The 22,812-nt window shown below is 37.4% G+C and overlaps 1 protein-coding gene across 1 annotated transcript in view; it reads right to left on the bottom strand.

Annotated features, from left to right (window-relative positions):
• Window positions 1-22,812, bottom strand: part of LOC124171934 (serine/threonine-protein kinase atr-like) — a 176,967-nt gene that overhangs the window by 27,989 nt on the left and 126,166 nt on the right. The window contains exons 26-34 of the mRNA XM_046551370.1: window positions 14,336-14,475; window positions 10,289-10,564; window positions 9,903-10,190; window positions 9,593-9,815; window positions 9,150-9,331; window positions 8,861-9,030; window positions 5,769-5,941; window positions 4,228-4,371; window positions 3,771-3,931 (exon numbers count right to left, since the gene is read on the bottom strand). Coding sequence (XP_046407326.1) covers window positions 3,771-3,931; window positions 4,228-4,371; window positions 5,769-5,941; window positions 8,861-9,030; window positions 9,150-9,331; window positions 9,593-9,815; window positions 9,903-10,190; window positions 10,289-10,564; window positions 14,336-14,475 — 1,757 coding nt within the window. The remainder of the gene's footprint in view (window positions 1-3,770; window positions 3,932-4,227; window positions 4,372-5,768; window positions 5,942-8,860; window positions 9,031-9,149; window positions 9,332-9,592; window positions 9,816-9,902; window positions 10,191-10,288; window positions 10,565-14,335; window positions 14,476-22,812) is intronic.

Raw genomic sequence — 22,812 nt, 5'->3', positions numbered from 1 at the left:
TGCACAAAAAACCTACACACCCATGCCTCACTTAGCACCATTTCGATTTGCACAATTTCGATATAATGCAAATTAAATCAAAACTTGAAGCTTTTATGTGGTGGAAGGGCTCCATATTGATAATGAAAAACACTTTGTTACTTCCACAAAAATCACAGTTTCTATTTTATTACCAGTTTCGGCCTTTACACCACTTTCAAATACATCTGTATTTCGGCTATTACACCATTTTCAAATATGTACATCTGTAATTGAAAATGATGCAATAGCCGAAAACGGTGATAAAATAGAAACTCTGTGATTTTTGTGGAAGTAACAAAGTGTTTTTCATTACTAATACTAAAATGCACATTCGCTCCTCGGTGAAACATTTCAACACTGCTTAGCCAAATCTGCCTGATTAAATAACATTTAATACTCTCTTGACAAAATGTGAACTAGCACTAAATGCACATGAAATTACACATAATAATAGTATTGCTTGCCTCATACCTTATATATTCATCGAAATCCATTGCAATATGCAATGGCCAATAACATTACTCGTCATGCATCCGGGCAGCTGATCTACTGAAGTAATTTATCTCATCTCCTTAACTGAATAATATGTATCAGTCAAGTTAGATCATTAACTAAGTTTGGAGCTAGTGGAAATGAGATTTTTAAGAGCAATACGGTTTGAAACGTCATTTTTGCCGTCATAGATTAACGGGCGAATGGACTACCACGTGAAGGGTCCACTCGTCCAACCTTCAAGGTCATCGGGGAGCGGAGGCCCAGTTGCATATGAACAAGATCATCATCACGTAAAGGGTCATCTCAAATACATCAGCTTCTTTCCTTTCCAGCAGCCGTTGGCCTTCTGCGTCTCAGGAATACAGTGCGGCAGTTGTTCAGCAGTAGGTCATTTTGATAGAGGCACTTGGAGTGAAAATCAAGCGAACAATGGCAAAAAAAAGGAATGCGGATAGAAATGTAAAGGAGTTATCAAGAAAAAGCATGCCCCAAGAAGAGAAATTGAAAGTGATCACTTGCTTTAAAAATAGAGAGCATCAAAGTGATATTGCGTGTAAGTTTAAGCCCACAATGTCAACAATCCGCACCATTATTCTGAATAAAGATGAGGTTAAAAGGTCAGTGACATCAGCCGCACCAATTTCAGCCAGGCGACCAACATGTACATCAAGTTTATTGCCGGGAAAAACATAAATGACTTCTAATTACCTGGATTTATAATAAACGGTCGATTGATGTTCCTCTATCATAGGCAGTTATTTGGGCTAAATCTGTGGCTTTATTTGAATCTATAATGACAAAAGAAGATGAGGGAGGTGATTGGTCTGTGACATTTAGTGGAAGCTCCGGTTTCTCCCAGAATTTTAAACTTTGAGCTGGAGTTTCAGTGCTACGATATCAAGTGAATCTGCAAGTGCTGATAGCACAGTTGCCACAACATTTTCTGATGAACTCCTATCTGTGATTGCGAGTGGATCCTTTCCCCCTCAACTAGTTCATAATGTCGACAATATGGAATAGATTTAGAAGAGAATGCAATCTTGTTCATTCATTTTTGGGGAAGAAAAACCTGAGTTAGATTTCAAGGCATTTAAAGAACGTTTCACATTGCTGCTTGATGCTGATGCCTCGGGGGACTTCAAATTAAAGCTACATAGTTATGATTTATCATTCATTAACTCCTCGAGCAATGAAATGGTATTCAAAGTAGCATTTGTCTGTTATTTGGATGGGCAACAAAAGGGCCTGGTTGACACAAGAATTGTTTTTAGACTGGTTTGAAAAATCGTCAACTGCCAGCAATGCATTACGAACCCCTGAGATAGCATGCATTTTTTTCCTGGATGTTAGGCCACCCACTCGGAAGGTGTGAATTTCAAAAGCACTTAAAAATTTATTTTAATGATAAGAAACATCTTTTAATGCCTGCCTACAATCTTTAATGATATTTTAAAATATAAATGTTAACATAAATAAGGTCTTCTAAGGCTATTAATGGGAATATATATCGTTTATAGGAAATTCAACCCAACACTTACACATCGCTATCTTCCCAATGTTAAAACGCTCTCATATAGCGCAAATTCGTACAGTGCAAAGACCCCACGCAACGCATCCCTTGCGCTAAACGAGGTATCGGTGTATTGTATCGCATTGTTTTGGTAAATACAACCTTAAATATTAACTCACATTTCATACACACAAACTATTTCATCAACACTTTGACGGACTAATGACCAGGCACATCCTAGCATTCAGGCATGCATTAATTGCAAATTTTTTGTTATCACACTTTGCCCTCATCAAAGTCACACTTTGGATGGGCAAGTGATCACAAATTTCATACCATATAAAACTTGCACACCACCAGAAGTGGAGTGACAATTGATCATTGCAAATTCTATTGAATCATAAAATACTTGCAAATATTGTATTTCTCTGAATATAGTCCCCCCCCCCCTAATTTTGAGGCTTCAGTTTCGGGAAAAGTAAAAAAAATGCGTTTGAGTATAGTCCCCCTTTTACGTTTACCACAGGCATTTTTGGGAAAAAGGGGGGGATTATATTCAGATATAAACAGTATTCACCCCTTAATTATTTCACACCATTCATATAAATAAGTTACGACCACAGAATTAAAACAGTTCATTTATGAGCACATATGGGTGAATCTCAGGTCCAAATCAGAAGGTGCAAATGGATGTCTGTAATTTTCCCATAAACTGTTCAAACTTTAACGCCTAAAAAGTACTTTTTGAAAAGAGAAAATGAGAAAATTGACATCAATTTGAAAATGCACCCAATGCATTACTAAATTTTCCAAATGTGATGAATCCAAGATTTTTAATCTGTATCACAGGTGATGTGTTGAGGACAGCCGTAGTGAGCAACCTATCTAATAAGAAATGTGCTGTAGTCGCTCTCCGCGCTGATATCTACTACTGGTTCTGTCTCTGGCAAGTGGGAGAACTGGTGGATCATTGTGAGGAGGTACCTGTAGCTGGCGCAAGGTGGGAAAGGACCCACGATATCAATGTACACGTGTTCAAAACGCCTTGTTGGTGGAACGAAATCCCCGAGAGGCATTGTGACGAGACCAGACACCATGCAACGCAGGCAGGAGAGGCAGCTACAAGCCCTTGTGCACCGCAGTGAAATATTCATTCCGGGTACAGACCTCCAGTGAAGCTGAAGGGGCTGTACCGCTCTGACCTAGCCTGTGGAGTTCTTTGTCATCATCTTGGGAGCGAGAGAGAGAGCGGTGACATCTACCAGAGCCGATATGGATTCTACCCTTGGTATCACCTAGGTCTTTTGCTGTGAGAAACGGCCACACCCATTGATCCCCAGACATAGAGATTAGAGATGCGCTGTATCAATATATTTTTCAGCGTCTGATTACGATTTGCGGCTGGTGGATTTAATATAAGGTCGCTAATGTCACTGGCAAAGTGATTTTCACAGAGCGCTTTGGTAGCTGAGATGGCTCGTCTTTATATTGGCGTCAAACTCTCTTGAATGTCACCCCAGAACTTCCGCAAACATTCTGGAATTTCTGTGGAATGAATCGAAAAAATACCAGCCAGCTCTGAGATTTGAACACTGGCTGTCCGGTTGGAAGTCAAACAGGTATCCACCAGTCCAACTCCTTGTCATGGCATAATGATGTGCCACAAAACCACTACAAATAAATGTAACCAAGACACTGGCTGTTGAAAAGAGAAGAAATATTTTAAATGACAAAGTATACCAACCTAGGAAATGGGTTGTGTCCACCCTGAGGAGCATCCAAATCCAACGGCATAGTGATAGATATAAACTTCTGAAGTGGCAGAGATATTTTGGAACGGGGAGATGTTTTAAACATTTGTGAAAGAGATGGAGAAAGTTTGTGCAATGTCGTAGTTTGATCTCCCTAAAAGAAGTAAATTAGTAACATTATATTAATGACAAGATGACAGGTATTACCATTAATTAGCAGAGATTTCTTGAATCAGAGCTATATCTTTTCCAAATAAAAGTTAAAATTCTTATAAATATCAAAAAAACAGGTAAAACTATTACATTTATGGAGACCACTAAAAGGAGATAAAATGGAATCAATATTGAAAATGGAAGATCAAAAGTATGAAGTTAAACACATCCTATAAAATTATTTTTATAAACTATCTGCGAGCATTATTTACTAAAAATGAATGTGGGTAGACTTACATCTGAAACTTGCTTATTACACAAAGCAATAAGCTGATCAGTCAACTTAATGTATTCATTTATCATAGGAATCATTCTGCCATCTTTCTTTTTACAGAAAGCAAATATTTCGGAGCATTTTCGGGCCAAATTTGAGTTTGAAGACTGAAAGAGAAATGAAACAATTTAATGCCAACAGTGAATATTAACTTTCTAGTGACCAAGAAGAAGAACTCCAGGATTCCCATTGCAAACACTGTGAACAATGTTTTTATGACACATTGAGCTTCAACTGACATACGGATTTCATAATTCTAGGATTAAAATATTTTTTAACATATGCCTTGACATAGTCATGCATCTCCTCATATCACATCAGTTCATACTCGGAAGTCCATTCCATTTTCTTACGTTTGATAAAATTTGCATTCTGGTCAAATACCCTTCAACTCCCACACTGCTGCATGGATCCAATAGAGCGTGACAAATTTTAACTGCAATAATTAATTAACTATATATGCTGTTAATAATAATTGCACCCATTTATCCATGTTATTAACTGCATCATTCGGTAGCCAAATAGTAAAACATCATAAGCATATTAGTCAGAGACCATGGGTAAGAAGGTATGGATCTTTAACTGGTCAGGCTGATGATGCTATAGACTATTGTATAATTCAAAGAAATAATCAGGGACTCGCCAGTGATGCAACACTTTGTTAAGTGCAGAAATGCGACAAAGGAAAAATCACTTTCCCTGCCTGGAATTTGAACCCCAGGGGGGAGGGGCAGGGGGGGGGGGGGAGAAAGAGGAACATCTGCAGAGGAAGAAGATGCAATGGTAGTTTGAGCAGTAGGGTGCCATGCTAGAATTTGGGAGAAATGGGTCCCAATCCCAGTCAAGGCAAATAATTTTTTGCCCATGGAATTTTCACCTCTGGTAACCTTGGTAGGGAGAAGAAAAAAGGGACCATAGAAACCTAAAAAACCTTATCCCTGCACTCTTTTATCCATCAATTTATTTAGATTTATTATCTTTCTGACAAAAATACTTCAAGACTTAAGAGAGACTTGAAAGCCTTTTTTCAAAACTGGCCGACTCTTTGAAAAAAAATTAAATGATCTAGTAAATCAAGTGATGACAGTCAGAGTATTTGATGGTAAATAATTATAATTGTTTGTCATCACTATAGAAAAGACTTTTAGTGAAAATGAAAAACTATAGAGAAATTTACTCCACCTACATTGTACAACATTCCTAATACCTTGATGCCCCTACAAAGACATAACCCACAGACCACCTCCAAACAGAGAAACTTCATAGAGAGAAATCATGATTTTTCCAATCCCAACAAATTTGTTTCATGGAGGTTTTACTGTATATTACAAACTAATCAGTTCCTCCTCATGGGAGTTCCAATAACTACATGATTAATGACTCAGCAGTTGTTGGCAGAAATTCTCCACTAGAGAAAAATATAATTGGTACACTTCTAGAGGCTTTGATAGGTATATCATCGATGAAAAGCCAATGCCTTCAACTCTTGGTATGATACGCTCACCTTATAAACAGCCATGATCATCCAGAGGGACTGATGAGGGTAAGTGCAAATAACTTTGGCAATTATATTCTTTAGAACAGCATACACTAATGGATGCGGGTGGCAGAGACGGGTAGTTATCTGAGAGAAGGCACTGAAGAACATGAATGGGGGAAGCCGGCCAGAGTAAGTCTCTGCAATAAAAAGAGAAACAGCTCCTCAAAATCAGATGCTCACCACAACAAGTTCATTTCGATTGCTCACCGAAAAAAATATGCAGTAAACAAAATAAAATGTAACCTGAGCCAATCTATGTATCATGGGTTCATATTAAACTATAAATACAGACATAAATCCCGGAAAGAAAAAGTATTCAACCAGAGAAAAATAGTGGGAGGTATTTTGCCTTTTTATTTTCAGAATGTTAGCCAAAATGTTACTCATGATGAGCAATAACTAGGAATGATCATGCTTAGCGCTCACAACACAAAATCACATGCTAAATTAAATGAGAAAGAGAAGGAGAATACAGAAGGGAGAAGACTGACGAACCCTCAACGAAGATAATGGCTAGTTAAAATTTTTACTACTACATACTTTATACCTGTCATTTGTTTTTATCTTAATTCCATTTTGAAAAATATATGATTAAAATGAGGATTAGGATAGCATATGTTTAAGGAAGCATTACGCAACTTCATCAGTTACCCAAACAAGAGCTTTTCATGTGAATTAATAAACAATTTGTTGAATTCTTCTGTAAGGATTATAAAATACTAGAGATGTGCGAATAGTATCCGCGAATACTCGAATACCTCGAATATCAGAAAGTATTCGATATTCGAGATCTCGAATAGTTAAGCCAAAGGTGCCGTCTCGAATACCTCGAATACTTTGAATTTCGCGTCGTACACTGTCGCTCGCACGTCGTTGGTAGTAGACTTGGAAAAATGGAGAGAACTCTATTCTTTTAGTGCATGCAGCGCCGTTTTAGGCAAGTTGACGAACTACATCAAATTTGCGGGTTAGAGCAGCGAAAAGATTTCGACGTGGGGAACCGAAATTGATCGGGTAAAAAAATCCGAATATCCCAGGTGCCCCCCATCAGGAGAACCACAGTGCCGTGGGATAGCAACATTGGCGTATTTCCCACGATCCGGTATCCCCCTCCGTTCAGCATTCACCTCAGCCACTCTCACGATTTCCGCTTCTCCGAAATAAAAAAAAGGTCCCAGCTCGTGCAGTGATCGTATTACGAAGACTTTAGCCTCGAAAAAATATAAAGTTACCGGAAAATAATTGAATCGCGTTTCACCCTTCACTCTTTCTCCCCCACTGACCATTTTCCCGCATTCATCTTTTGATAAAAATAAGACGAGGTGTTTACCATGTGTCCTTTGTGGCTAATAACGACGGGCACTTATTTTGAATATTCCCCAGGAGATATAACTACCACAGCGAGGAACTCACAATCAGTGCCGTGGGAAAGTGACATTGGCGCATTTCCCACGATCTGCTATCCCCCTCCCTTCAGCATTCGCCTCACCCACTCTGACGATTTCCTCTTCTCCGATATCAGACAAAAGATCCAACCTCGCGCAGAGATCATATTACGAAGACCTTAGCTTCGAAAAAAATATCAAGTTACGCGAGAAAAATAAAAACGTGTCTCGCACCCACCCCCTTTTCTCACCCGCTGACCTTTTTCTACCAACCTGCTTCGAATTTCCCCCTTTCTGGAGATCAACTGCTGCATGAGTCATCTACTAGCCCGAAAAGTGTCTAACAATGACTTTCGGCAATTATTATTACACTTTTATTGGATTGAAAAATTAGTAATAAGCGCGTAATTTAAGAAAGAATAAGACCAAACACGACGTATTTATGACTTTATTTAAGCATTTTACGCAGGAAAATAAATGCCGGAAAGACGAAGAAATGCGACGGGGGCTTAGCATTTTGGCGTAATGCTCAAATAGGGTGCTTTCCTATAATTATTTTATTGCCAAAATCGAAATATTAATATTCCTGGAGTACGTATTTAACGCTTTTAGATTTTTATTGGACGATATCTATTTTTCGCGATTAAATTAAAAGTGAAAATTTTCAAGCACGCGAAAACGCGACACGTTAGTGGGAATGATGGGGAAAAGTCCGTGTGACGCATTTCCGGTTCTCCCTCCCGCCTTTTGAGGTGACCTTGGGCGAGGCTCAGAGCGCTGATACCTTACCAAACCTTACTTATCAAACGAAGAAAACTTTCCGACCTTAGCCAGTTTTAATAAGTGATTACTAAGACATGTTTCCCTGAGCTCTGTGCCTCATGCATGCATTAGTAACCTCAGACGATGTAAAACTCCTATCCTCTCGTGTAGAAACTAGGTCCCTGTGATGTCAAGTGGAGTGGCATCACATGGGTGCCAATGTGGCCTTTTTCAAATAAGGATAAAATTGGCCATTGCCATTGGTCTAGACCGGTATTTCTAGAACCAAATAATTTGTATATTATGAATACACCAATGGTAGGTAACGAATCACAATCAATGCCTTTCGTTTTCTTTAATGAAGGAAACTACCCTATTGTTTACATAAAATTAAAATATTCCATTAATCAGCTAAATTCCTGTTTGAATCCTTTAAAGGCAATCACAATTACTCGCCAAAATCTTGGGTTTCCCGCTGCATAGGCGACCTAGTCAAACATTCTCACATTCATAGTTTAGTATTCGAGGTATTCGAAATTCGAGGTATTCGAATATTCGAGCAATGATTTGATATTCGAATTCGATATTCGAATTCGAGAAATCTAGTATTCGACCCATCCCTATAAAATACGTAATAATTTCAATTCCTAAATTAGCTACAATTTTCAACTACGTCTACATAAATTGCAAGAAAAATATTAAACATACAGAATGCTATGCAAATAAAAGTACTTCATGAACATAAGAAATTCTTTTTCCTCAGGAGGGGTTCACCCTGTATAAACATTAAGTTACATTGAATATATTATTAAACATTAATATTAATTGTTTCATAACTATTTCTTGATCATAACAGAACTTTAATGCCTTCCCCAAAATCCCTAAAATTAATATCCCTGAGTTACTAACCTATAAGCTTAGTCATGTTGCTAAATATGTCCCGTTTATCCTTTTGATTAGCAATTTTTGCACCATAATCCAACCATATAGTCAACATTCTTGGCATGGAGTGGAACAAGTATTCACAGCCAAATTCTAAGGATTTTCCAAAGTAGTTTATCATGTGCATCTGAGATTCTCTAAAAAAAAAAAAAAAAAAACAAAGACAATACAAATAACACAAAAAAGAATTACAGCCAAGAGAATAAAGTTTATATATGATATTTAGACACTCAATATACTTTGTCCTAGAACTTACATTCCTTTCTCCTCATCATCAGCCATTATTGCATCCAATACCCTATCATAGTATTGGGCCAGGTAAACTAAATTTTTCTCCCATTTAGTGTATGTTTCAACACAGTCCTTATAGTTATACATATTGTCATCAATGTCAGCATTTATGTTTTCATCATTGAACCTTGCCAACAGTAGTTTAGCCTAAAAGTAAATAAAAAATATAGCCGAAAAATATAAAATAATATGTTATAATGAATTTTCAGCTTAGCAATGGCAAGGTCACAAACTCTTAAGGTACTTATACATAACTGTATCAGACATACACCATACACTAAAAAAATTCAAACAAAGAAAAATGAAAACTAAACAGGAAAACAATGGAACAACACATTTCAAATTATTGACCAGAAAAGCTACGATGAATGAAATAAAAATGAACTTATTCAAAAACAGTGTATTTACCTCAGCACATATTTTTTGGTCACTTCCTGGAATTTTGTCTTTGAGTAATTTAAACTGATTTGCATTTGGGAATGTCTCTGCAATGCCCTTCCTCAATGTTGAAAGTGCAAGGTTAGTATTATCCTTATCCCAAAATAACTTTGCTTTCTCAATGAAAGCACTCTTGATATGATATTTTTCAGCATTTAAAATATACATGTATGACTGCTGGAAATATCCAGAGCTAGGGAGAGAAAAGAAGAAAGCATGATATTGTGAGGACTTTCAAAAGATCACACAAGAACATAATAAGAAAGCACAAAAATATTACTTTCGAGAAATTTCTGCACTTTTAATCCAATACTGGCCAATTTCATTCTCCAACATTTTCAATACAGGAGAATGTTTGCTGTAAATATTTTCGCTGATTATGTCCAAAATTATACGCCGAACTGATAGAATAGGCTCCAAGGTAGACATAGAATCTTGAACGTATTTTAGCTTTCCTTCCCACTCTTTCAAGAAACTCTTTATTATATCTTCACCACATGTTGATTTCATTTTCTTTAGATTTGATATGACTTCAGAACCTTTCTCAATCTCACTAAGGATTTGAGCCCTGAAAAGAAAGTAATTGCAATATGAAAGATTAAATGTTAAGCCCAACATCTAAGTGAGGCAGAACATAATAGCAACACTCAAGATTTTGTGACTTACCTAACAATGAACTGGTAACCACGTTCATAAGCACCTTTATCAATACTGATGGCACACAAAGAATTCATTAAGGTTTCTCTCATGGAGTCTATATTGATTAAAATTTTGTCAGATTTTCCACACCTGAGGTTCAGAAGGGCATTGCCAACACTTACATTCCACAAGTTTCCCACATTCCCTTCAGTGTTTTGAAGGCATTTCTCCAACTCTGACCAATTACTCATCTTCCACAATGCTTCCACAGAACTTTCAACCAGCAACTCAGCCAAATCAGGTCTGAAAAGTAGTAAATCACCTTATTATCATACATACAGCCTCTCTAATTGGGTGATTATGACCATTAGGGCAGTGCAAGCAGGGATTTTGTACGTGGGGTGAGATCAAGCAAGATTCGAGTGCTTTGAAATAGCAGGACAGACTATTAATCTAGACACTAATTTTGTACTTCCACAAATACAAGATATATATTTTCCTCAGGAATTTTGGTCACTTTTCGTTCTCAACAAGACAACCAAAGTTACGATTCTTGTAAGGGGATAACTGTTGGTTAAAGAGACATTATTAAGTCTTGAGATTTCACTTATTGTATGCAAAAGTGGTTAAAGAAACCAAAAGTCTCTAAAACATACCATTTATAGGCAAGAAATATCCACTGCATTCATTTATTCTCTTTTAAGAATGGTGGAGCTAACGTAAGTAATTATTCAGAAGAGGCAGATTGAAAAATTGTGTTTAATTGAGATTTGCAGATTGGAAGGTGCAAGAATACAGAAGATTGATAAAATAAGAAACTCTATTCTTTAAACCTCGTTATACTCAAATCCAGAGATTTTAGTTCATTATTTCTCATTAGAATGAACAAAATAATTCCTCCAGGCAGAGAAAACTTTTTGTTTCCCTAAAAAGTTAACCAATTTTTTGGGTAAAAAGAAGTAATTTTTTTAGGAATTTCAACTTTTTCTTAACTCAGCAGATTAACACTCAGGTAATGGCACGCAGTCTATGAAACCATGCACCACAACCGATGTTATAAGCAAGCATGTCACTTACAGAGTTTTAACATCAAGTTAAAATCTGAAAGTAAGAGAAGAAAAATAACTGAAAAAATTAGAATCTTGACTCATTTGGAGTTAATATCACTTCAATTCCTGTATGAATTTGCATAGTCTACTGAATTCATTGACAGGATATTAAGAGCAGCAAGTTTTTCTGTTTAAGAGGTCACATGCAGCAGACTCCTGATTATCTGGCTGCGGTATATCCGTGTTGCGGATTATCTGTGCATGATTTTCATTCTCACTCAATATTTTCCGCGATCTTTATAAAAAAATAAAATCGGGCACAAAATCACCAGAATTACTGTATTAATGCTAGGATGCACTGGGCTTACTATTTCCATTAGAATCCCCAAACGTAAAACGGAAGCGATCGTGCACTAGCTGCATTCGCAGGAGCACCATGTTCCTCTTTTCCAAGCCACGAATGCACGCAACAGCACTCCGTGATCATGGATACACGTCCCCAACAGTTGCCACCTGGGCAACTTGTGCGAGAGGTGAATAAGTGGCGAGGTGCCTGGTAGTGTAGTTTCCGATGTCAAGCAGTGGTTTTGAAGCATTCGTGCAAACCACTTTTCTGTATCTGTGATCAGGCAGCCATGACTGTGTGGTTTTCAAAACCACGCTTTACATGGAGCATTAATAATACGAGTACAACCAAGTTATCGCCACTAAAAAGATCGCAAAGCGGCAAAGAAAGCTCTCAATGAGTCCGAGAAGCACTCTAAAATAACAGAATAACTGCATAAATAATGATATGTTGTTTGTCTTACGTAAATTATGAACATTACAAGATGTTAAAGTGAAAGTCTGGGTTATCCGTGTTCTCCGATTATTCGTGCCATCCCTCCCCACCATTAGCCCAGATAATCGGGAGTGTACTGTACATCCCAAAAAATACTGGCAATAGGAAAACTGTTCACCACAGTCTAGGATAGTGCAGAGTACATTATGTTTCCAGAAAATATTTTTTACCTACATCTCATAGTTTTGGAGAAAATTCAGTTCACATTACATAAGATTTCCATGAATGGGTCCACCAGTTGTTTGGAGCAGCCACTTAATCCACACAGATCTCAAAGAACAGAACCCAATAGAAGATTTCTCCGCTTAAATGGGACAGCATGCCGCTTTATTGGGCCATCAGTCAGGTACATTGCCTCTATGCTCATGATGAAATTAAAACTTTTTCGTATCAGAATACTGTTTTTTCACATTCTCCTTCTTTTATGTAGTCTTATTTTTCACAAGTGTACCAAGTGTAATCAAGGGGCAACTCTTCTTTATGCAAAAGGGCAATGAAAGTATCCCAATGTCATCATTGGATGTCTGTGCCAACTTTATTTGTGCGAAGAGGATGACGAGAATGCAGCAGATCACACTAGACAAATTCCTTGGCCGAGGAGACACAATTTGAACAGTACCGACTCATACATTCATAAGTAAGTGAAACATTAAGAAATCACAAATTCTGAACTAAATAGCCTTAAATTTTTCTTTCATCTCCATCATAATGGAGTTTAGGTATTTAAGGGTGTCATTTTGAATGCAGAGATATGACGACTACACTAGCGAGGGTTAGTGTGTTCAAGAAAGTCAATTTTTTCTTGCTTATAGTGATTAACTTACAATTTAAAAATGAAAACCACTTCTTGCGAGAGCACATGTCATTCAGGCTCGCGGTGAGCACCAATATGCATGCAGATGTAATAAGTAAGAACACAAAACGAATATAAATTGCCATATCTCTCAAAAACTTATAATTCACATCACTCCAAAGGGATTTTACTTAACTAGCACTTATGCACTAAAAGAGTGGACTGGGTTTTAAGAAAATAGTCATCGATTGGAAGGTTAGGAAACTCATTTGTGATCTAAAAATGGCCAAGACTGAATGAGGCAAGGCTGCCGACTAACGCCATTGCTTTTTAACATGTAACCTGAGGGGATGGTAAGAGAGGCATGGGATGAGTGGGTAGATAGAGTAAAGCTGGGGGGAATGATGTTTAAATCAATGAGATTCGCAGATGATCAGGCATTGATAAGCCAGTCAGCGAGAGGGCAGCAGACTTTCGTGGATGCATTAGGCAAGTGTTGCAGGGAATATGGGATGAGGATTAATCACAAGAAGTCCAAGATTATGCAGTTTGGCAAAGCATCACGAGCTAAGAAGGTGAGACTCAAGATCAAAGTAGGTGGGGAAATTCTTGAACAGACAGAGCAATCCAACTATTTGGGTGGCACATTAGAGGAAAGTGAATAAAGCAGTACGGATATCAGGAAGAGAAACGAATTAGCAAAGGAGGTGTTCATGAACAGGAAGCAACTTATGAGACAATCATTACGTAGGACTTTAAAGAAAATGGTTGGTGAAGAGTCTGATCTGGAGCGTAGGGCTTCACGGTGTGGAAATAATGAAACTTAGGAAGGAGGGCAAGAGAATACTGGAGGTATTCGAGATGTGAGTGTGGAAAAGAATGGAGAAGGTGAAGTGGGAGAAGAAGAGGAGGAACAACTAAGTGCTGGAGATGGTGGGTGAGGAGAGAGTTTCCAGATGAGATACAGTGGAGACAGAAGGTGTGGACGGAGGGATTACTTTGTGGGGAGGGGATGTTGAAAACACTGTCAGCTGGTAGAATGTAGAGTAGACAAGGGAGAGAAAAGAATGAATAGGATTTTTAGATAAACTGTAAGGGAGTAGGCCTTCTTTTGGAATTTATGAGGGGAGTACATGAAGGGAAGGGAGACTCCCAGAATACTTCTTAAATACTCCATCGAAACCCACCTTAATCGGTAGAATACTTTAATATGTATTAATATTACACTTGCTAAGTGATTTTATCTAATGCAGAATGTCTCTAGGGCAAATGAAATTTTTTTTAATATTACTACATGGCATGCGCTGTACTCTAAAGGACTTATGGTGCACCAAATCTTTGAGTTTATTTCTTAAACCCCATGAGAATATCAATTAAACTCTGAAGGTCACCTTTGTGTAGAGAGTCCTTTGATCAAGCCCAGGGCTGCATGCGGTTGATCCAACTTGAGATAGCAGTTGATCATTCCCATGGCATATCCTGTCTCTGGGCACCCGCTCTCCGCCATCTTCTCATAGCAGGTAGCAGCATCCTGAGGACATACATGTGATGAACATCAAATTGTTCCATCAGGAATTGAAAATGGTAAAAATAAATAAATATTAGTTCCAGCTTAACACAAAGTCCAAAGACATGAGGCTGAGATCCCCCAGGCAAGGTTCAACCCCTTCCAACATTGCAACAAAGGGAATACTCCGCCCTCACTAATAACACAAGGAACAGAGGGTATGCAAATTCCAGGAAGAAAAATAACAAATTTAGAAATTGGTTATGATAATAGCTAAGTATAAATAGCCAGCAAAAAATGACACCACTTTTGGCGGGAATGAGGACTCTTCTCTCAATGGTCTAACGGGCCACCTCCATTTTACAACTCTGAACCTTCACACCATGACTTTAGAGGGCTCGTTCATAGTGGTCACACTCAAACAATATAATCATGAAATAAGGGGTTGCTAAAAAGTTACAACATCTCCATTTCTGAGGGATAATTTTCCTATTGAATAGAACATGGCGAAGAAGACTTGGGAGGCATTTCGGAAATGCAAGGGCATTTTTAAAATGCAAATCATCCCAATAAATGGATGTTGTAACTTCATTACACACGTTCATAATTTAGAATCAACCAATTATGTTAACCAGCTACATTGGACTGTGGTTTGGAGTAAAATATGTAAGCAGAAGAGTCATTTCACTGAGGAACTCCTATCAGTTGTGATGTTAACAAAGTGGGCAGGGACAATTATTACGAAATTCAAATTTTAATTGCATGTTGAGCAAAAGCCTGAATCACATAATCTGCTGAGAATAAGTTTCAATTTTGTGCAGTAACTCAAATACTTTCTGGTAAAAATAACTTTCTGCCTATTATTTCCTCTGATTAGTTTTCCGGTTGGCACTGGAAAACCCGATGGCCATCCACCTGACCCTTATAATCCCTTCACTCAAATTTTCCAGGACAATAGGCTCCCAGGCATGGGTTGGGGCCTGAGAAATTTGACCACCTCGACTGTAACATGCTCTGTGCTTGGTTTTATTGTACAGGCATTTTCACTACACATATCTTCAAGTATCTAACATCATGTCCACATGATAATTAGACAAATAAATTCTTATGCACTGATCTCCAAGCTTATTTCATTACTATTAAATTCATATAAAATTCGAAGAATCAAGCGAGATGGAGTGGAATTGATTCATAATGAAACACTGACTTGCAATTTTCCACAAAAATAAAATTTAATTCGACTCGAGTTTCGATGTGACTACATCATTTTCAAGGTACAACTGAGAGAGGAGAAATGGGGTGGAAAGTCACCTCCTTGAGCACTTTCCACCCCATTTCTCCTCTCTCAGTTGAAAATGATGTAGTAACATCGAAACTCGAGTCGAATTAAATTTTATTTTTGTGGAAAATTGCAAGTCAGTGTTTCACTATAAAATTCATTTTCATAAGCCTTCTTTGAGATCCTAAACCATTTTTGTCACAAGTTTTTTCATGGCTGATACCTACGGCTCCAATCTATGTATAGTACACCAATGCCTTGCTTAGCACTAAGGAGCATTCCATTCGGTCTTAGTGCTAATCAAATTTACGTTATTCGAGACCATTTTAACATGGGGAAGATAGGGATGCGTTCCTGGTAGCATAGGTGTTGGGTATCGAATTTCCTTTGGACCATACATATATATTCCTATATATAACCTGAGAAAACCCTCTTTATACAAACATTTATAGTTTATAAAATACATATCTTTAAATATAGTAGGTACACATTCAAAGACATTTTTTCCCAATAAAAAATATTCGCATGAGCTTCAAAAATTCCCTCTTTGTGTGCGGGTGGGCTAACATCTAGGAACAACATGCTAGCAGTGCATTGCCAGCAGGTGATGAATTTTCAAACCAGTCTGAAAACAATTCTTTTGTCACCAAGACCCTTTTGTCTTGAAGCTTCCATTTGATGTCTCGGTGCAATCACCACCCTCATCTTCTTTCATACATTCAAATAAAGACACAGATTTTGCACAAATGACTGCCTGTGATAGAGGAACATTATTTGACCATTTAAGATAAATCCAGGTAATTACAGTAAAACCTCTACATCGTAATGGAGGGGACCAAAATTTGGGCATTTTGATGTATGGAGGTTCACTATAGAGAGGTTTAAGTGATAGGTACCATTTTATTGTTAAACCATAATATTAATATATTTAAACATACATGCATGCATTAGTGAACATATATGTACAATTTCATGATTACACAAAGGTAAAAGTAACTTGTTCAAGAGGGCTTTTTAGGAAAGAAATTAGTTACAGGCATCCCCCGAGTTACGTAAGAGATGCGTTCCGGCAGACTATGCGTAAGTCGAAATTTACGTAAGTCGAACCTTTGCGTTGGCGCTTCAGAGATTGCTGTATAACAAGTTGTATCGTACAGGAATGAGCGCAACCACATACGCCACCACATCCATCGCTAGAACGGCAAATTTTCACGTTGATTGCTGACTTGGGATTTATAAGCGATTTTTCTACAGAAATTAATGAAATTTCCTTCGAGGAATGACAAAAATGGGTCACTTTGTTATTTTTAGCACGTAAAAAACTTTATAACTATTCGATATTTTTTCTATCATAGGTTGTACGAGCGAATATCTACTTCTTCGCGCTCGCATTCGAAAATTAACGTAATCATTTGAAATACGGTTATCGCTTACGTAAGTACGGATTTACGTAAGTCGAGACATACGTAACTCGGGGGATGCCTGTATTGGGTTTGCTTTAACCTTTTTAAAACTCTTTCGATATAATGTTTTTAATTATATTGAATACAATCATATTATGATCGCATTCCTCCATGCTTAATGAAAACCATTTAATTATGTTCAATGAATCCTCAACCTCTGTTTTGGTGGGAACTGTAACTGATTCCTCATTAACAACATCTTCCTCTAAATCCATCTCTTCCTGTATCCTGCAAGATATATACATCTCCTTCACTACTATCTTCCAACTCATGTGGGGAACAAATGAATAAATCATTATCAACATTTACAAAGTCTTCAAATATTGAATTTGTGTCAACTATTTTGTTGATTTTATCGTACTCTGTAGGCTCATTCTCAAATATCTCACTTTCCCCCTGTTTGCTACCACCCGTAATCCCAGCCTTGATGAAGCATTTCTCAAAAATTGAGGAAAGGCACAGCCTGTGCATGGTCTGAAGGATGTTCCATGAGCACTTTTAATGTCGTTTTCACTATTCACTCTCCATAAAAAATAAAACACTAGCTGTTTTTGATAATGCCTTTTGACCAAAGAAATAATTCCCTGGTCTAAGGGTCGTAATTTACTAGTAGTGTTTGGAGGGAACTTTTATATTTCTTAACGTAATTCCTTCATCCTCTTATTTCACTGCCCGCGTTTATTATTTGTGCAGCCTAGATATACAGTTTCTTCTGTTTTTCCTCGGTTGTTTGAAATAGATGGTATTCCTAAGGTCACTGCTACATCTTTCTTCTGCCTGCCCTCGTCGATGGCTTGGAAAATTCCTCGGAATGTGGTAATGTCAGGCAGCCGCCTTGTTTTATTTGTTGAATCCATCATCAACTTATAATTAATTAAGTAATTTTCGTATGTTTTCATATTTTATGGCAAATAATTGAAAATACTCCTTATAATATATTTTAGGAAATTGATTTATCATTCTTATAGCGTATGACTTGTTAAAGATTATAAAAAATAAATAAACACGTGACTATTGCAAAAAATAAACAAGAAATTGAGCGTAATTTTGAAAATTACGTTGAATTCCCTTTCTCTAAAATACTATGCTCATAGAGTTCCGAAGAAAAACTCTGTCGAGGGCATAAAGAAACGCTAGGTCTGAGAAACGACGTGATTTCCTAGTGAGAATGCTGGACGAACTACTTCAGAATGCGGCGGCGACGGTAAACAATTTCATTGCTCTAGTGCGTATCAGCTAATTAGCTGTCTCCTTCACCTAACATTGTCGCGCATGGAGTGATGTTCGTCAGTATTGCTAGAAATTGACGTCCCGGACTCCCGATGGAAGAGTCAGATTTCGCGGCATAAATACGCATGCAAGACATATGACTGTCGCTAAGCGCAATAAATTGTAAACTACGATCGTTCACGAAAGCATTGAAACAATTACCAAGGCGGCAGTGAGAAAGTGCTACTCCGGGAAATATGGGAATAAAATAATTGCAAAATTGTATTTGATTTATTTCGAGTCGCAGTAAATTCATGAAATATTTTCATTTTAGAAACGGAAGTAGCAATGCGGTTGAGTAATTCTGTATCCATAAATGGGAGTGAAGTTAGTTGAAATATTTCCGCCGGCAAGGGATTATAGGCTGCGCTGGTCGCCTCTTTTATTAACTGAACATAGTATGTAAGCACTTACAGGAAAATAAAGCCATAAGTAATAGAAAGCGAGTGCTATCGCGCAATTTTTACCACGATTCGAGAGCAAACGATGCGTTCTGTCTTCATTAACTGTCACTTAAAATGATTAGGATAGTTCGTTGCCTTTTTCTTATTTACTGTTAGGTATGCTCTCGTATGGAACAAAATGGCCCTAGCTAATGGTTAACATGAAAATTGCAGTAAAGTAAAGGTGTAAAAGAGAAGAATAAGCGTGAAACATTTATCGCTGAAAATGTCATTACATGTTCGTTATCGCGGCTGCATTAATGGTCTCTAGTTGTCTCGGTACGAAATGCGGAGGTAGTTAGGCCGTCTCGGGGGTCTCTCCTGGCTATGATATATAGAGGTTTTTATGATATAAAGAGGTTCACTATAGAGAGGTTTGCCTATAAATTTACATGTAAATCTAACGGGACCAGAGGGTTGGTACGATGTATAGAGGTTTACGATGTAAAGAGGTTCACTACATAGAGGTTTTACTGTAGAAGTCTTTCTGTTAGTAGAATCTTTTAACCAGGAATGAACTTTGCCTACGTGTTGACTGCTTGGCTGCAGTTGGTGTGGCTGATGTCAATGATGTTTTAACTTCGTCTCCATTCAGAAAAATAGTGCAGGCTGTTAACATTGTGAACTTAAACTTACGCTCAATATCGCTTTGATGCTCTCTATTTTCAAAGCAATAGATCGCTTTCGATTTCTCTTCTAGGTTCATACTTTCTCTTGTTAACTTCTTCGTTATTCTATCTGCATTTCTATTTTTTGCCATTATTCATTCCATAGGGCTCTATCAAAATCACCTTCTACTACTGAACAACTGCCGCACTGAATTCCTGAGACGCAGAGGGCTTACAACTGCTGGAAGTGAAAGAAGCCAATGTGTTTGAGACTCTCTCACGGACCCTTTTACGTGTTGATGCTATTCATATGCAACTCGCACTCTCTCCATTTCTCCCCTGTGAATACCTATGACCTTGAAGGCTTTAAGTGGAAATCAATTCGCCTGATAACCTAGAACAGCAAAAAGTACATCTCAAACTGTAATGTTTAAAAAAAAACTAGTGATGGGTCGATTCCAAAATTTTATCGATTCCGATCCCGATTCCGATTCTGACATTTCGATTCCGATTCTACCGATACCGATTCCATCGATTCTGATGGCGTAGGCTCCAAGAAAAATAACACTTAATTCCAGGCAACAAGAAAACCACTTTTAAAAATATTACTCTGTGAAAGAGTCAGTTGACAAAAGCATCTTTCATATCATCACCATGTAATTAAAATATAATAGCTAATTTCAAAACACCTGAAAAGTGGTGTTACATGATAGGTATCACTTTAGAATATTAGCACTCATGTTTAAATTTAAAATAAAAGTATCTCCTTTAATATACATCTTTTATAGATAATATCTTATCATTATCAATAATGTCTCACAAATTTAGTCTCATTTTACAGACTTTAAATTTTTGCTCAGAAAGCAAAGCATCTTCACTATGTCAGGATTAAGCCAGTAGCATTTTACATCACATATTTTTCCTGGAGAACTAAATGTCTTTCACTGAACACAGTGGATGGCGGTATGGCAAGAAACCTCTTTGCTAATACTTTCAGCCTTGGGTAGGAGATACAAGTCTTCCAGTATTTCCCAGGGAAGGAATTTGGTGGTGCATTCATCTCTGATAAATAAGCTTCCACTTCAGCTTCAACAGTGTTTGCTATGATTGCTTCAACAGTGTTTGCTGATGGGTATTCCAAAGCGTGTGCACATTCACATTTGGAACCTTCCTTCGAATACAACAGCGGAAGACGTCCGGAAGTACATCGGAGAAGAAAAGCCCGAAATCACCGACGCTTCAATTGAAATTGAACAGTTAAAGGTAAATAGAGGGGAATACGCCTCGTTTCATATTTCTGTAAATGATGAGTGTGTTGGCCGTGACTTATTGTCAGGAGACTTTTGGCCAAAGAACGTTTACTACGGAAACTTTTTCTTGCCGAAATTTCGTCAGAATACTATCTCTCGCCCGGAAACATGACTAGGTAGCTCACTCAGCATCTACTATCACAATGTGCAATCGCTGAGAAACAAACTGCATGATCTAGAAATATTATTTAACAAAGAACATGGTCAAATTAACCTCTTATGCATTACTGAACACTGGTTGAACGCCAAGGAAGTCGATTTCATCCGCATTCCTGGTTTTTCTGTTGGTAATATCTCATGCAGGTCGAGTTTTAAAAATGGTGGAACATGCATTTTTGTAAAACATGGCATTGAACACAAGCCAATCTTTCTTACAAATGTCTCTAGCATTGATAAACATTTTGAATTCTGTATTGTAAAAATTCCTCCCCTCAACATCGTAATTGTTTGTGTATATAGATCCCCTGCTGGTGACATCAACATTTTCATTAACTCACTCACAGAGTTACTGGATAATTTGTTAAAAACTTGTGGTGTTAACTTCATTTTATGTGGTGATTTTAATATCAACTTCGCAAAGAATGACTGTGATATTGCTATGAGACTTGTTAATGTTTTAAACTGTTTTAACCTTAATGTATGCATCAAAAACCCTACTAGAATCGCAAAATATAAACAATCCACAATAGACCAAATCATGACAAACATCCCTGAAAAAAATATAAAAATTGACATTTTTGAACCTGGTTTCTCTGACCACAAAGCAATTTTAGCGGAAGTAAACTGTGATTCTAAACTTCTTAAAAATCCTACTGTATGGTCTCAGAAACGTTGCTACCATGATAACCTCATCCATCTTTTTGGGCTTTCACTGCAAAACGAACAATGGAGTGAAGTATTCACAGCAGATTCCTTTGATGCTAAAATGGATGCTTTCCTATCCAGATTTCAATACATATTTGACACAACTTTTCAATCTAAAAAGTGTAGGGCCTGCATCTCAGACACAAGACTTAATAGTTGGATAACACCTGATATTGTCCACCTAAGCAAAGTAAAACGCGACTTATACAATAAATATAAGCAATGTTGCAGTGATCAAAACAGGACTGCTTATAAATGTTTTGTCAAACAATACAAGAAAATAATCCATAGAGCAAAATCTACTTACAATGATAAATTGATAAAAAACTCAGGGAATGCTACAAAGGCTGCCTGGTCGATTATTAAGAAAGAGAGTAACAAAAATACTGCCTCTTTACCTGAGGACTTGAGTGTTTTACACTCTGGCACTTTGATAACAAACCCATTAACCGTGGCAAATGTTTTTAATGATCACTTTATTGAAACCCCTGAGAAAATACTCAAAACATTAAGCAGCAATCATGCTACAAAAGATCCCTATTACAAGCAACCAGCATCTAAAAATAAGAATGCACCTTTTATTTACCCAGCCACTCCAAGGGAAATTTTACAAATTGGCCTCTCCCTCCATAACAAAATGTCATCGGGCTTTGATGGCATCCCGGATAAGATTATTAAATACTCTATCCCGTTCATCGTAAACCCACTCACCTATTTGTGTAACTTATCAATATCAGAAGGTATTTTCCCTCAGCAGCTAAAGATTTGCAAAGTCTACCCCCTCTTTAAAAAAGGAGACAAAAAGGATTGTAATAACTACAGACCCATAAGTTTACTTTCAGGTTTTTCAAAGATTTTCGAAAAAGTCATGTACAATCGACTTTTAAGTTTTTTAGATAAAAATGCAAGTTTATCCAAATACCAATTTGGCTTCCGACAAAATAAGTCAACAACTGATGCTTTGTTTGAATTTCTAAATGATGCAACTGATGCTCTCGACAAAAATAACCAAACTGTGGGGTTGTTCATTGATCTCAGAAAAGCATTTGATACTGTAAACCACGACATATTGTTGAAATGCCTCTTAAATTATGGTATTACAGGAGTAGCTTATTCTTGGTTAAA

This window comes from Ischnura elegans, chromosome X, assembly GCF_921293095.1.
Source record: "Ischnura elegans chromosome X, ioIscEleg1.1, whole genome shotgun sequence".
NCBI classification, from domain to species: domain Eukaryota; kingdom Metazoa; phylum Arthropoda; class Insecta; order Odonata; family Coenagrionidae; genus Ischnura; species Ischnura elegans.
Note: the sequence above shows the minus strand (reverse complement) of the source record. Positions and strands in the feature narration are given on the sequence as shown.